This window comes from Sinocyclocheilus rhinocerous, unplaced genomic scaffold (genome assembly GCF_001515625.1).
Source record: "Sinocyclocheilus rhinocerous isolate Xijiao unplaced genomic scaffold, SAMN03320098_v1.1 scaffold2852, whole genome shotgun sequence".
Classification (NCBI taxonomy): domain Eukaryota; kingdom Metazoa; phylum Chordata; class Actinopteri; order Cypriniformes; family Cyprinidae; genus Sinocyclocheilus; species Sinocyclocheilus rhinocerous.
In genome coordinates, this window is record NW_015646497.1 from 60552 (window position 1) to 76114 (window position 15563).

General features: G+C 39.9%; 1 protein-coding gene across 4 annotated transcripts in view; it reads left to right on the forward strand.

Annotated features, from left to right (window-relative positions):
* The window catches only part of LOC107707905 (transcription factor 12-like), an 87293-nt gene that overhangs the window by 57817 nt on the left and 13913 nt on the right, over positions 1-15563 (forward strand). For 2 of the 4 annotated variants that reach the window (XM_016512016.1, XM_016512018.1), the window contains exons 6-10: positions 8576-8675; positions 10152-10291; positions 10386-10530; positions 11398-11468; positions 14785-14926. In XM_016512016.1, the coding sequence (XP_016367502.1) occupies positions 8576-8675; positions 10152-10291; positions 10386-10530; positions 11398-11468; positions 14785-14926 (598 nt within the window). Of the gene's footprint in view, positions 1-3038; positions 3253-8575; positions 8676-10151; positions 10292-10385; positions 10531-11397; positions 11469-14784; positions 14927-15563 lie in introns of those variants that run through there. The other 2 variants (XM_016512019.1, XM_016512017.1) reach the window with 2 other exon arrangements.

Below are 15563 nucleotides of genomic sequence, written 5' to 3' on the forward strand. Positions count from 1 at the left end.
AATGGCTGCTGGAAAATACATTTTAACTCATTATTAAATAGATCTATTAAATTGTTTTAAATTTCTTGTTTAAAAAAATAAAAAAATAATCTAAAAACAAGTCTGACCATCTTACACAGTTTTGCATATATATAGTATATATATATACAGTATATTCAAAAGACAAAATGCTTGATCGATCAAATGTCGCTGTGGGTGGAGCTATCCAGAACAGTGCATCTGAAATAAGCGATGGAAAAATGTCTCGTGCTTCTAGCAGGCAAAAAGTCGCTTTATCATGTTGTATCTACCTAGTAACTAAATGTAGCCAACGGTGTCTGGTGTAAGTTTATGTCCAATGAATCTCACCAGTGATTGGTTATTCACAGTGGTGATCAAAATGAAGTTATATGTGGCATCTGTGTGGAAATCTTGCGAGGACAAAGCAAACATCCGTTGCGAACGCTTCGGACATATGTCCGTGATTTGTGATTTCGGTTCTGTCCCTTTTCATTTGTCTCTTTCATTATTTTTTCCGTGTTCTTTTCCTCCCAGCAGTGCATTCTTTATCTGGATTTGTTTTATGGAGCCTTCAAGCATTCCTCCATCACGGCCGTCTCTCTCCTAAAGAATGGACTTGAAACAGCTCCAGGTTTAAAGTGGTACCAGCCTGTCGATCTCAACCACCTTGGACCCATTTGAAAGAGTCTCACTCGGAGAAGAAAAGAGAATAAATAATAATAGAATTAGAGGGGAAAGCATAATAAAGTATCGTTTTCTGGGAAGGCTTTCATCTTTCCATAACAATAATGTTGTGGATGGGACGGTGTTTGTACTGGGAAGCCTGCAGTGACAGACATGAAAGGGCCCGGAGTGGAGCGGCCTAGAGTGGGCTTTAAAGAGACCGATGGTGCTACAGGTCAGTGTGTTCACAGCACGTGGACGACCTCGGCCTCCCCGTCTATTTTTGCACCCCTGTCCATTCATTCTCAATGACTGTGTCCAGCCTTTTTCTTTTGCCTCTCTTCCACTTCCACCCTCCCATTTCCCTTCATTTTCCCTTCTTTCCCCTCATTCTCTTCTCCCACCCCAAGTGCGCCTGTTATTTGGGTTGTGTACCCTACCGCCCCCCTTGGTCTATGGGCAAGAGGCCCAGGAAGGGGAGCAGCGGTTACAATGAGAGTGAGAGAAGGGGACGTGTGAGGAAGTGGAGCGTCATTGCTCTCGGTGCTTGACGTCAGGCTCGGCCCCTCTGCAGCTGCTGGATGTGTTCAACAGCTCTCTGTGTTTGCTGTCACGCCACTGTGGGGGACTATTAAAACAACAGCCACAGGTCACAACATTCGGCGCAAGACTTGGTTAAGGGCGAACAAGTGCATAGCATGAGAAATGCATAGTCTAATCGCAATAGTAGCAGTGTTAGAAATGGTTCTTATTGTGTATCACCACTGATTATTATTATATTTTCATATAATTAAAGAATATATTAATACATTTATACATACAGTAGAGTTCAACGGTTTGGGGTCAGTAAGGTTTAAAGGTTTTTTTTTTTTTTTTGGAAAGAAGGCTCCTTTAAACACCAATACTGAATTTATTTCATTAAAAATGCAGTAAAAAAAATATTTTGTTTAAATACTTAGCTAGCTGAATTTTCAGCATCATTACTCCAGTCTTCAGTCTCACGTGATCCTTCAGAAATCATTCTAATATACTGATTTGCTGCTCAAGAAACATTCTTATTATTATCAATGTTTAAAACAGTTATGCTGCTTAGTATTTTTGTGGAAACTGTGAAATTTATTTTTCAGGATTATTTGATTACTAGAAATTTAAAAAGGAAACAGCATTTGTCTTTACTAGCACTTTCATTATATTATTTTATAATACTTCATTATATATTATTATATATAATATTATAAAAATATATTAGTAGTAGTAGTAAGAAAATATATTACGATTACGTATATTTAATATACTACTGTATTACTGTTATAGTTATCTCTAACTTTTTTTTCATTTACAAGATTATTGACGCAGTTAGGAAATCCTCTCCATACCCTCAGTCCAACCCCTCAATAAAAGAAAAACAATAATCACTAAAAAGATTAATCAACTTAGACCAGTGTGTGTTTGTGTTTTTGTGTTTGCATGCCCTTCTAAACTATATCAGTGAATGTTTCATTTCATTTTCTGTTTGCTTGTGAAAGAACAGACAAGAATAGCCTTCCTGATAACGTTCGGGGTTCAGACACACTCTCTCTGTTTAAATCTAGATTAAAGACAGATCTCTTTAGCCAAGCATTCAAATAATGCATATCATAATCTTGTACTGCAGTTATATCTGATCAAATGCACACTATTATTCTTTAGCTTGGGTTAAACAAATCAATTTTGCTTAGTTGGAACAGCAGCTACGCTAATTTTTCTCTATTACCTTCTGTTTCTGCCACGGGTTGGCATCGCGTGGTAACTAGGAATTACACAAGCTTCAGTCTGGATCCAATCCTTACAAAGACCTGAGATGACCGAACACCTGAGAAGAGATGATGCCAACCCCCCAGAGGACCTCAGATGATGCCAACCCTCAGACAATATACAAAACTACCAAATTTTGCTATAATGGACATCAACTTGAGATAGTCACCACTGATAAGCTATTACTAAATATAATGTAGAATCTTAAATTTTCTGTAAAGCTGCTTTGCAACGATTTGCATCGTGAAAAGTGCTATACAAATAAACTTGAAGAATCAACAGGTAAATGAACATAACAGTCATTTCAGTGTTTCATTCAGCCCCTTTTTTTCCACCATTCTAATTTCCTTTCTGTCTCTTTTTTTAAAGTACAAGTCAATCCACTTACTCATTTGTTTTCCGCCCCTCCCTCGCTCTTTATCCTCCATCTCCCCCCTCCTCTCTTTGCCTCAGCACTTTATGAGGCTTTAGGGGAGCCTAGCTCTGGGTATTGGTCCGTCCGCCTCCTCCTCCTCCTCCTCCTCCCATAAGCCACCTCCCCACTCGCTGCCGGCTGATTTGGTACGGTCCTGCTTTGCATAAGTTGTCTGTGAGTAGATCCATGTGTAAGGGGCCAGCACTGAAGGAATTAGTCCCTTGTGCAGCGGGTGGATGTATGTGTAGGGAGCGGGCTGTTGAAAAGAGATCCTCTGTATCAGACTCCACGTCTTTCTCAGTATCGCTGAGGCTTTTATCATGTATTGCGCCTACCCCGTGCCTGGAATGGGCAGCATGTATTACTACAACGGAAAATCGGTGAGTGCCTTCTCTCCCTAGAGGAAATGTGTATAAGTAAACATGTTTTTCATGCGCGTTGGGCTGTCGGGTTTAATGGAGTGGTGAGCTGTGTCTGTTCAGTGTGTAGAAACTGAGTTGAGGGTCTCGTTGCTCTCGGCTTTGCTTGTGTATGTGTGTGTGTGTGTATGTGTGTGTGACTGCTGACTGTGTTTCCATTACCTCAGTCTGAGCTGGGTCAACATTTACTTTCATTTGCACTTTACAAAGTGTGAGTTCTTAACTGCTGTAGATAGTTTAAAGCCTTTTTAAGTCACGCAAAATGTGAAGTATCTGAACTATAACTGCTTTTTGGAGGGAAAGTGACACTTCTGCAAGTCTGTCGCAGTTTTCTTGATAAAATCGCACTTGTTTGGCATAAACGTCAGGTTTTTCTGTGTATTGGTAGTTGTGTGTGACTGATGCTGGTGGTGCTTGTGGCTCACCGTGAGCTCTGAGCGGCCGCTTTGCTGAGACGGGTTCACAGTAATTACAAGTGGGAGTCTGGGAATGATTAAGGAAGAGAGTCTGTCTGTTGAGGTTTGACTTTCCTGTTTGCAGATTGAGCTCAGAGCTGCAGCATCGCTGTTTCTCCATCTGTTTTTAATCAGCCAGGCATTCTTCTCTCTACAGGAATCCTGATGGGACTCCTAAACCTCTCCACCACAGGCCCTTTGATTTCTGTGTGCCTCTCACGATGCCTGTTTGCCTGTCTGCGTGTGGCTGTCCGTGTGAACGCTCGTGTGCGTGTGTGCTGAACGTTTGTCAGGTGCTTGATGATTGGATTGGTGGTACGGGCTTACGAGAAAGAGGAGGTGGCGACTCGAACCTGCACTTGTGCCTCACGAGTGGGTGTTTGAGTTTGCTTGGCTTTGATTAAAGGGTTTCCGGAAAGATAGCAAAATCTGATAAAACTTCCCTTTGGGAATGACCTCATAGGTAAAAATGATTCATGTAATTAGAAAAAAGAATGATTAACTGTAAATGTGAATGTTATTTATTTAATAAGTTACTTTAATATTTACTTTTAATTACTTTGGTTTACTTCCCCCCCCATAAGCTACGTAAATATGACTGAAACGTCTTTTTGGGATGTAATTATTATTATTAATTATTCAGGTTTGGGTTAGTTTGTAGTGATTTAGGTATAATTAGCTATATAAAAATCTCTATGCTCTGTCCTGAATTAGATGGCCAAGTAAACATGTGTGTTGGGGGGGCAGAATGTTCCACCTACTTCCTTAAAGTGAGTCTCTGCTCCCCAGACAATGCAAAGCACTGAACGCTCTACTTCAGTAGAGAGGAAAAAGTTTCCAGTAGATTTCCCTGATGTCTTTCTCTCTGTGTCTGTGCAGGGCTCTGGAGATTTCTCCATCTGTTTGATGAATTTAAGAATGATCCGTTACCCATTTCATAAGAGCTTGCTTATTAAATTTATATGTTATTCACATTATTACTGCTGCTTTTAACAAGGGCAGCAGCAATCATGTTTGCACAACTTTCTAAAATTTCCAATCTCCAAGCTCCCGATCGTTTCTGGGGACAAAACGTGAGACCCCAGCTTGTGTTTTCACTTCTTTTGAGGTCATCTGACAGAGTCCAGAGTTAGCTTTCCTCGTAGGCCATTATGACAGATCTCTTTGTTCCTGCACCACAAAGCTCACTTTGATCTTTTTATATTAAGTATTTCCAGCCTTGTAATGCAGGCTGGGAGGAAAGAGAAAATGAGGAGCATGTGGCTCACTTGGGTCAGAGTTTAGCTTTATGATCCAAAGCAGTGGGTAAATGCCCAATAAACCCTTCCTTGTGTTGGTTTACTTATATCTTGGCACACCGATATTATTTATTTATTAAATGTCAGATGCTCTGAGCATCAACAAAGATAAAAGTCACATTGATTTGTTTGAATGTCAGGCTGGTACCAATAGTTTTATGGCCGGGCCCAGGAGGGAAAGCGGCCTCCCCGGCTTTGATTGGGTCAGTTTATGACGTGTGAAGTATTTTAATTCCTCTCTGCTGTTCTCGCTTTAATTCACGTATGTGTTAGTGTTTGTATAAGGTGGTCGCTTTTCCTTTAAGATTTACAGGGCTAATGTGGTGTTCCGCTGGAAAATAGTGCTCGGTGCTCTTTTTTTTCTTTTTCTCAGATACATACTGAGCCTTTTTGAAGGTTTTGTTCTGGTAGAAACTTTGCATAATGAGTCAGCGTTGCTCGTCTGTAGTTGTTCAAAGCAAACGTGCGTGTTGTTTTTCTGCTCTCGAAAGGCTTCCACCTGTATCTGTAAGGAACAAAATGCTTTTAACTTTCAAACTTTTACCGTCTGCTCTTTGTAGACAGACTTGGCTTTAAAAGTCAAAACGTGTCCCTTCAGGACAGAGCTGCTGTGTTCAATAGGGGCTCATTGTGTGCGTGTAGCGTGCCTTTTCGCCTTGAAAGTGTGTTAGATGGGAGTTGAAAAGGAAGGCCCTCGGGCCGCGATCCGACTCCAAACAAGTGACATGCAGAGGCAGGATATTTTCTTGTCACTCGCGGTCCCTCTGCTCTGAACCCGTCCTTGTGGGTTTGTCTGTTGTTCGGCCTTTTTTTCTCCCTCCATAATCATTTCTCTCTCTCTATTCCCTGCCTCTTTCACTGTTGTCATTGGGCTTATCCATATGTTGACAGTTTAGTGATTTTTCCCTGTGTTGTTGTGATGGATGTGGTTTTCAGATCAAAGGAAGGTGTGGCAGGCGAGAAAAAAAAAAGAAAAAGTCATTTCACTCATCAGCGTGAGCCTTCGTCTCCATTGACTCACACAGGAACTGAAAAAAAAAAATGCTATTTATATTGCTTTTTGCCCGTGACTATATTTTAATAACAGCTTGAGATGAATTTTGTCTTTTTGGAAACCAAATACAGGGTTGCTGGGGTTATGAAAATATCAAGGTATTTTAAAATGATAATTTCTAGGCCTGGAAAAATTAGTGGAAATTAATTCTTTAAAAAATAACAATAAAAGTCATGTAAAGGATATTAAAATATTTATGTAGCTATAAATTTCTCTTTGTGATTGCAATCTCTAGAAATTAAAATTCTTATCACAAATGACTGGAAAAGTCTTAGAAAGCTCTAGGAGCTCTAAATATACACCATTTATTTGCGAAGTTTATTTCCACATTTAACATTTTAAAGAAGTACAATGAGGGGGGGAAAAAAAACTTTTAAACGTGAGGCTTGTGAATAACTGACAGCTTCCCTAATTAAAGCCCTGGTCAAAGGAAGCGTTTCCTTTGCTCTTTCTCTCGCGCTTTCTTTCATTCTCCATCCTGGTGGTGGAGCGGGGCGCCGGTGTTTAGGAAGGTTTATTAACGGGTCGACTGGTTAGCTCAGGGTAAAGCGGACAATTAGCATTATCCGCTGCCATATGCTGCCCATTGAGCCATGAGGCGGAGACAAAGGCCCCTCTCCCACGCCACCCTAACCAGAGATCACCAGGGGACTTCCAGCGCTGGGGTCACATGTGTGCGCCTGCACACCCACGGGAGCCCGCCGCAGCTTATGAACACACTCACTGCCAATCACATGGGCACGTACTGCCGCCTCATCAAGGTACCCGGCCGCGCACAGCTGGCTAAGCTGACTGAAAGGCTTTAGATGTTGATCGTAATGCAGAGTGTGTCATGACATGCTGCAGCCGTGTGTTGCGTGGGTGATGAAGGGGATCTGCGTACATCTGAAATATTAATGAGCGGGGGGGGATCTGACGATGGAAATTAAATGCAATTAATATTTGATTATAATTACTACAATACTTGCCAGTGTATTGTATATTAATTTCTTATTAATGATAAAGTTAGGCTATTGTTGCAATTTTTTTAAATTAAATGTATTTTATTTTACAATTCTGTTTTGCTCAGTATTTCACTACAGTGTGATTAATTATGAATTTATACTAAATAATAAATTAATGAATAATTAAAAATAAATAAAATAAAGTTCAGATTTTATGTAATTTAGTAAAGAATTGTATTTATGTCTTGGCACACAGTTATTCTTTTATTAAATGTCAGATACTGATCATTAGCAAAGATAAGTCACACTGATTTGTCTGATTTGATTTGGTGTAAATTGACTTTTAATTATTTAAAAGTAAATTATTAAAAATAAATAAAGTCTTTTTAAAAAGTAATTAATTTATTACATTTAATTACATTTTAATTAATTAAAAAGTAATTAAAATGAATTTAGACAAATTTAGGATAATGTTCAAATAATGTAATTTAGTAAAGAATTGTAACAGTTATTTTCAGGGCAGGTTTTTATTCTGTCTAACTTTCAATGCCCTTTTATACACTTGATGGTTTGCCTTGTATCAGACGTCTAGTGTTTCTCAGAGAGCGATGACATTATATCATGTGGTTTGATTTTATTTAAAGAATAAAAGTTGCTGTGATGTCGAGCAGAGGGAGAGGTTGTGTTTAACTTAAAGTAACTTGAAACACATTGGGCTGCACATCTGCTCTGCGTTACAGGGATTGGTTCTTACAGACATAACGGGGCAGTCAGGTTCTTGCTGGGTGGAATTTAAACGGCAGGTGACACGGACACCTAAAAGTGAGGCCCGAGCGAGTCTGTCTTGCTTAACCACAGATAATGTGCGAGACTTTCTTTAACATGTTTACCTAGCGTTCTCTTTCGTGCCATACATGCTAGTGTTTTCTCTCTCGCTCCGAGAGGTTTTGTCCCATCTGGAGCAGATGAACTGAGAGAGCCACATTACTGAGCTGTAGCCTCATGCCTTTGATCCTCCTCTACAGGAATGGGCACTTCTGCAGCTGTAACCACTGCTCCGCTGGCCCGACCCGATCCAACCCCACAGCTCCTAAAATACTCTTGCATAAACACAAACACATATGCACCCTAACGCTCTCGCCCTCGCATATTAATCCATTTGTTTTGATGCTTTTGTTCGGCGGGCATGCCGTCGTCATAATATTACAATTAAGCGCTGAAGCGCACATTACGCTGCAGATAATCCTCCCTTTTTTTATAAGACTTCTAAATTAGCCATCTGTTACATCAAAGAATTTGTAAATTGGCCATATGCGTTGCATTGCATTGTTTGTGTTCTATTATGCAGTCAGGTTTCATGGTATGTGTGAATTAGACTGAGGGTATGAGGATATGCTTAATGACATGAGCGTGTCTGTACGATGGTCGCTCTATTTTATAGAAATTACAAAAACAGCAGCTTACATTCCCTCACACCTGTCTGTAAGCAGTTGTTCTTAGTCATAATGTCTCATTTTGTTTTCCTTTTCGCAGGTGTATGCACCAACTCCAAGCTCAGATGACTTCAACAGAGACTCTCCATCTTACCCGTCCCCCAAACCCCCCAGCAGTATGTTTGCAAGCACTTTCTTCGGTCAGTCATCATCATTTTATTTGTCATTTGTTGTTATTATACTGTTTACTTAGTTTTGACTTTGTAAAGGAAGCCTTTTTTGTGTTTAAGGTCAGCAACATTTTATACAAATATGCAAGTGCAGACAAGAATGCTTGGCCACGGCATTGCAAACACACGGTTTTGTTGTACTGAACATGCATATCGCATACGTTCTTCGATTATAAACCCAGTACTAATGGGGTTAATTGATGTATCTTAAGATATGTTTGCTGTTAAACTAGTTGTTATCATTGAGGTATATATTGATTTGAATTTGCTAAAAAAAACTGTTGCACCACAATCCGTTTGAAATCGCATACTGAATCAGAGTAGGTACTAAATTTGACGAGGAACAAATTTTGCTATCATTACAAAGGACATTCTATATATAGTATGAATGAAATCTGGGTGTACAACATTTGCCATGCTGACTTTGTCATATTACCGATGGTGTCAGTTGCATCACTTCACTGCCATTCACAACTCACAACACAACAAGAATTTTGGCAGAAAAACTTGGTCATCCAAATACTTTTGTGCCAGTTGTTTCATGCATACTATGAATTCAGACATGCTACTCTCACATACAGTTTTTCCCCTATCATATAGTAGGAATGTATGTTTGTTCAGACGCAGGGGTCTGTAAAAAGAGAAAACTACTAGGTGATATGCACAATATAGCATTGCAATGTGGTCTGCCGTATTTCATAACACATGAAATTGAGCTTTCATAGCTAGATGCATTTGCATTCATGTGCTTGCGTAGTGTATTCAGGCCAAACACTAAATTAACCGCTATAAAAAAATTAAATGTTGAATATTTTCTAGCATGTTACAGAGATGCATCCTAGAAATTGTGGACTTGCTTAATTAACAGGTCTCACACGTATGATTCATCATGCTAATTTCATTTTTTTGGCAACACACACTTCTAAAGCTGAATCTTCTTCCAATCCACTTTAGTTATATAAACATTTTCAGACCCTGAATATACGGTTTCTGGTATGTTCCTTCTCCTAGCGCACACTTTGAACCTTTTTTTTTCTTTTTACACAATTGGGAAGCCTTCTCTTTACGTTTCACTCACTGCCTATCATGCTACCGACTTCACAGACGTTGATAGTAAACCAACCATGCGTATTCCAACTTTGCCAATCTGGACTGATAAAAATTATATGGCCATTTCAAGCCGTGTGTTTCGGGCTGTGAGGAATTTCTCCTTGAAAAGTTGAGGCGGAAGCAAGTGAACTGCGGCTGGCTGAATGTTATCTCAGCTGCGCTCAGCGCTTGGCTCTGACTCAAGTGTAAAAGCAGACTTTTGTAAAAGAGAGACTGGTCTATTTGACATCCTCTATCCAGAATAAGGAGTGTGGGGGTCAAAGTATACAAAGTAACTGAATGAAGATATTTCTCATGTTTTTAATGTTCAAGTTTACTCCCTTGTCACTTCATCAGATGGGACCCACAATTCCTCTGACCAGTGGAACTCGTCCAGTGGGATCAGCCAGCCAGGCTATGGGGCAATGCTGGGAGGATCTTCATCTCACATGCCACAGTCTGGAAACTACAGCAACCTGCACTCACACGACCGCCTGGTGAGAATCAGTGGAAACAGATCAAATACAGACCTTGTAGTATAACCATATATAAAACTAAAGAAAGTTCCTCTTCCTTTTGTCTCTGTCACAGAACTACCCGCCACACCCGGTGTCGCCCACAGACATCAACGCTAGCCTGCCACCCATGTCCAGCTTCCACCGCGGCAGTGCCAGCACCTCACCCTTCGTCACCGCATCTCACACCCCACCAGTCAACACCGCAGAGGGAGTTATGGGTACGCTGTCTGCGCACACCACATTTGTAGTGTTGTTCTTGATTTTTTAGTCATGCTTAGACCCACACATAATCTGTGCGTCTGCAAAACATCATAGAGTTATTATAGAGAGTTAATTTGGCATACTCTATATATACACTACTGGTTTGGGGTCAGTAAGTTTTTAATAATACTTTTAATAAGCAAGGATGAATTAAATTGATCAAAAGTGACAGTAAAGACATTCCCAGTGTTACAAAAGATTATATTTAAAATAAATGCTGTTCTTTTAAACTTTCTATTTATCAGAGAATTCTGAAAAAATGTATCAGAGTTACTAACATATTAAGCAGCACAGCTTTGATAGTAATAAGAAATGTTTGTTGAGCACCGAATCATATTAGTATGATTCTGAGGGATCATGTGACAGTGAAGACTGGAGTAATGACTGCAAAAAAATTCAGCTTTGCCATCACAGAAATAAATTATATTTGAGTATTAAAAATTTTATTAATATTTCACAGTATTACTGTTATTACTGTATTCTTGATCAAATAAATGCAGCCTTGGTGAGTGTAAGAGACTTCTTTCAAAAACATTAAAACATTTTTTTTTTAAAGAATAAAAAATAAATGTTTAATTTTGATTTGCCATATACAAAATAATGTATATCATTTTTCTTCACGCAAATATCACATCATTTTTTAAATATCCCAAAACATTGTTGAAGGGTTGAAGGTTATTTATCACTTATTTATTTCAGCACTTTTTGTAGTTCGACACACCTAGCACCAGCTGCTACTGGCCAATAAAAAAACACATGACATTAATATCTCTGTCAGCTCTGTTCCCATGTGAATGCTGTATCTCTGTGTGGTCTTTGTGTAGCTGCTGCCAACCGAGGGAACGCCACTGGAAGCTCTCAGACTGGAGACGCGCTGGGAAAAGCCCTGGCTTCGGTGAGATCCTTCCCCATTAATCCATACACTAACCATTTCAGAGAACAGGGATTGACTTCCATCTTTATACATCCCTCCATCTTTTGCAGATCGTGCAATGGATAAAATACATTGTTATTATTTGAACTACTGAGCGCTGTACGGTTTCAGGCATCGTAAGCATGTCCCATGTTGTCCAACTTGCTTTCGGGATCTTCGTGTTGTAGACGCGGGCGAGATTACCCGACATAATGGCGCAGTTAATTCTTTAAAAGACAGGACTTGTGCTCTTAGGCTGGGCATTAGTAGCAGTGTAGAAGGTTAAGAGATTGAATAAGGTCAGAGGATCTGTTTGTGGATGTTGCTGGACCTAAGCCCGGATAATTGTGCTCTTAATCTCGCAGTATACAAGAAAAGGAGCTGTACATAAAAGCCTGTGGATTATATGTTGGTTTGGATAATGAGTGCTGGCGTTCCTGCGAGTTCCTAATGTGTGCCTGAAACTGGAGCTTACAATAACCTCTAAAACTTGCCGAGCTTAACTTAAAGACTTATTTAGCTCCAAAAAATCCTGCAGACTTGCTTATCCTACAGTAAGTCACAACAAGCCTTTTTTAAAGTAGGAACACATCTGGACTGATTCAGCACTGTTTCGGACGGGAGCCGTCTCGGCCGAGGACAAGGACAAGCTTTTTCTAACCTTTTGATGTCGGAACGGTCGTAGCGCCCTCCTTTTCTGAGAAATTAGACGCCTAATCGCTGCTCTTTGATTGGGGAAAAGAAAGAAGAGAAGAAAAAATGTAATAAGATACTGTGGGTGAGGCCTGCCGGGCCACGAGAGCACACTTTGGCCCACAAACAAACACAAGACAGTGTGGCTGAAAGATAATCACAAATTAAGTCTTTTTGTATTTGCAGACTCAATTCTATTAGCATGATAAAGCTGTGGTGAAACGGACACGGTCGGGCTGGGGTGGGGGGAAACGTCCTAACTGCTGCGGCTCGGCTCTGCAGGCCGCCCATTGTGCCACTTTTGTTTAGGTTCCTTTTGGATGGGTTGTGCTCATTGGGCCCCCGCTGGCGGAGAGCAGCGTGACTGATGAGGGGGCGGAGATCCGTTTTGTTGTTTGTAAAATGAGTGGTGTTACACTGGAAATACAGCAGAAGTCGGCCAGGACGCTCCGAATGGCCCGCTTCAACTCATTAGGTCAGGACTCATGACCATAAGAGGTCCTGAAGCACAAGGGCAAAGGGGACGGCCGCTTGCCGTGATGGATCAGATACTGCGTTTTACTGGTGAACAATAAGGAAACATCCAGACGAAATTCACTTGAAACGAACTGTTAGAGGCTACATATTTAAAATTGGGATTCAGTATAATTTAAGTCTGGAAAAAAATACCAAGTTTTAGTATTTTGCCATATTAAAAAACACAGTAGTATTATGACAAAATGTATAATAAATATTTTCAGAATCAATGCTATTTTGAGGCTACTAATGAAATAAGCACATTTGTGATGTTGATCATGTGGCTCTTTGTACAGATGGTCAGATTGAAGATCAAGATGCTCTTTAAATCATCTCAATTCATGTTACAGAACATGAACTTGAACATGAATCACATGAATCATCACTTGTGGAGTTCTTGCAGCTCAAGTCTTTTTAAAATGGAAGATAGTCAAACCAAATACTAAGATGTTATGAAATTGAAAAAAGGATAATTGAATTTGTAGCTGATAATTGAATTTATGCATTAAATAAATGAAAAAAAAGCCTCTGATATCAGTAAATATCTGTTAATATTGCAGAGGATTTCTTTCTTTGTGTCTCTCTGTATATCACTCTCACTCTATCACTGGCCCCCTCTATCTCTCCGTCTGCTCTGAGAGATGAATGTACTAAAGCCCCAGGCAGGATTTGCAGAGTTGATTGAAACACAAAAGTGTGGCATTCAGGGTTTAATAAGAAGATTAATAACGATAGTATCCGCATTTTGATGTGTTTTTAAGTCAAATGGACTTCATGATCCCCTGCAAGTGATGGCCCACAACTTTAGAGCTGTTTTTCTCAAATCCTGCCAGATAATTGGGATCAAAACCTGCATGTTTCATAGTGGTTTCCATTATGGGACCGAAAACCATTTTAGCAGAAAGCAGAGCATGGCAGGGATGTTTACTTGCATTTGACATTTGGCTTAACCAAAAAATCCCTTTTCTAGTTTCAAAGACAGAATTTTCTGATTTTTTTTTCTCACGCAAACAACACCGGTAAGGTGGAAAAAGCCTGTCGGTGGTGCTGCACTATGAGGTAAAGGCTGGAGGCCTTTCTTCTTCATAGCATCTGTTTGTTTATTATGGTGTGGGCAGGGCTGTGCCTGTCTCGGTCGCTGTTTATTGGGCAAGCTGGGAGAGGCTTTATTACCTCTCATCCATAACTGAAGATGAGCCAGAGACGCCCATCCACACAGCCACGGGCCAGACTCATTCACTCTAATGAGCTCCAAAAAGAGAGATTAATGACCATGTCTTCTCTCTCTTTCTCTGCATCATCCAGCTGCTTTTCTCTATTCCATCTCCTCTCTATTATGTATTAGAAGTGACATTATGGACGCCATGTAAACAGAATTTGAGCATATTTTACAATGGCTTCTAATGCAGCTCATCTAGTCATGTTTATAATGTTACTGTTTTGTTTTTAACTGAAAAGTGTGAAGTATTATATCAGTTATGACAGAATTCATTTCAGAATAATGTTATCTTTTGATACGAACCTGGTTATAAACAAAGTAAAATAATGGTTATGTAATATATAAAACATTTGATATCACTATTGTTTTATATGTACTGTCACCATATCACCAATCTCTAATGTGAATTATTACCACCACTGTTTGTTTAGCCTTTTTCCCGCTCTCTTGCAGGGCTTCTGATCTTTTGTGCTCATGTGGTTTCACTTGTGATGTGCAACATGCAGCGGGTGTGTGGCGTGGGCCCAGGCTTTGACTTAATAACAACCACAGATGTGGCCAGGGAACGCTGGCTGGACTGCAGGTGTCACACAGCATTTAGAGTGCAGGAGGGGTTGTGTGTTTTTCTGCAGACATTATAAAGGGTGGCATAGGCTGTTAAAAGCCCATATGTATGCTGTGAGCATTTTTTTACTGCTGCTCCGCTTGTAAAATCAGCAGAATTGATGAGGCAATTTTGGCTGAGCACAGACTGAGGGATGCTAACCGCGGCCGTAAAGCCAGGGAGGGAAACGACAGGTTGCAGGTTTTAAAGGTTGCGCGTGCTTCCTCACAGACTGATCTCTCTCTTTCTCTCGCTCTCATTTGCAGATTTATTCTCCTGACCACACCAGCAGTAGTTTCCCCTCAAACCCCTCCACTCCAGTGGGCTCTCCCTCTCCTCTGATGGCTCAGGCAGGCGCTGGCACAGCAGGTACAGTGGTGACGACCAGCGGCCCCACAGGAAGGGCAGGTAGAGCACCAGTCTGCCTTTCTGACCCCACACACACATTCTCTCCACACCACACCCTCACTGGTCAGTCACACAGTGGCCCTCGGAAGTATTTGGACACAGTTAAAAATATATGAATGTGTGGATCATATAACACAATATTTGTAAGCATGTTGGTGCTTGAACATTTTTCAAAAATCACTTCAATAGTACTTTTTGTAATTCTTTTTAATTAATCCCAAAGCCATTTTTAGTATATATGTGAAGTCACAAGGGTGTACTATTAGAGTAAACACGGGTATGGACATAATCCCAAAAAAAATTGAAATATTTTGTCTTAATTTTTAACAATATGTGTTGGTTTTTATTTAAAACCTGAAATTGTGCTAATAAGTGTGCATTTGCTAATTTTTTAATAGTAAGTGCCAGTTTGTTTTCCATTTGTCATCTAATGCATTGACATACATTTTAATGGGGCTGTGAATCATTTATGTTTATTTGAATCATGTTTAATTGCATTTAATTCAATATTTACTTAGAAAAGGTGTCAAATTAAGATAATGCAAATACATTATTGCAGATGAGTAAATAATAGAATGTGCACTGTTGGAAAGTCTGGGGTCAGTATGATTTAAAAAAAAAAAAATTAATGCTTTAA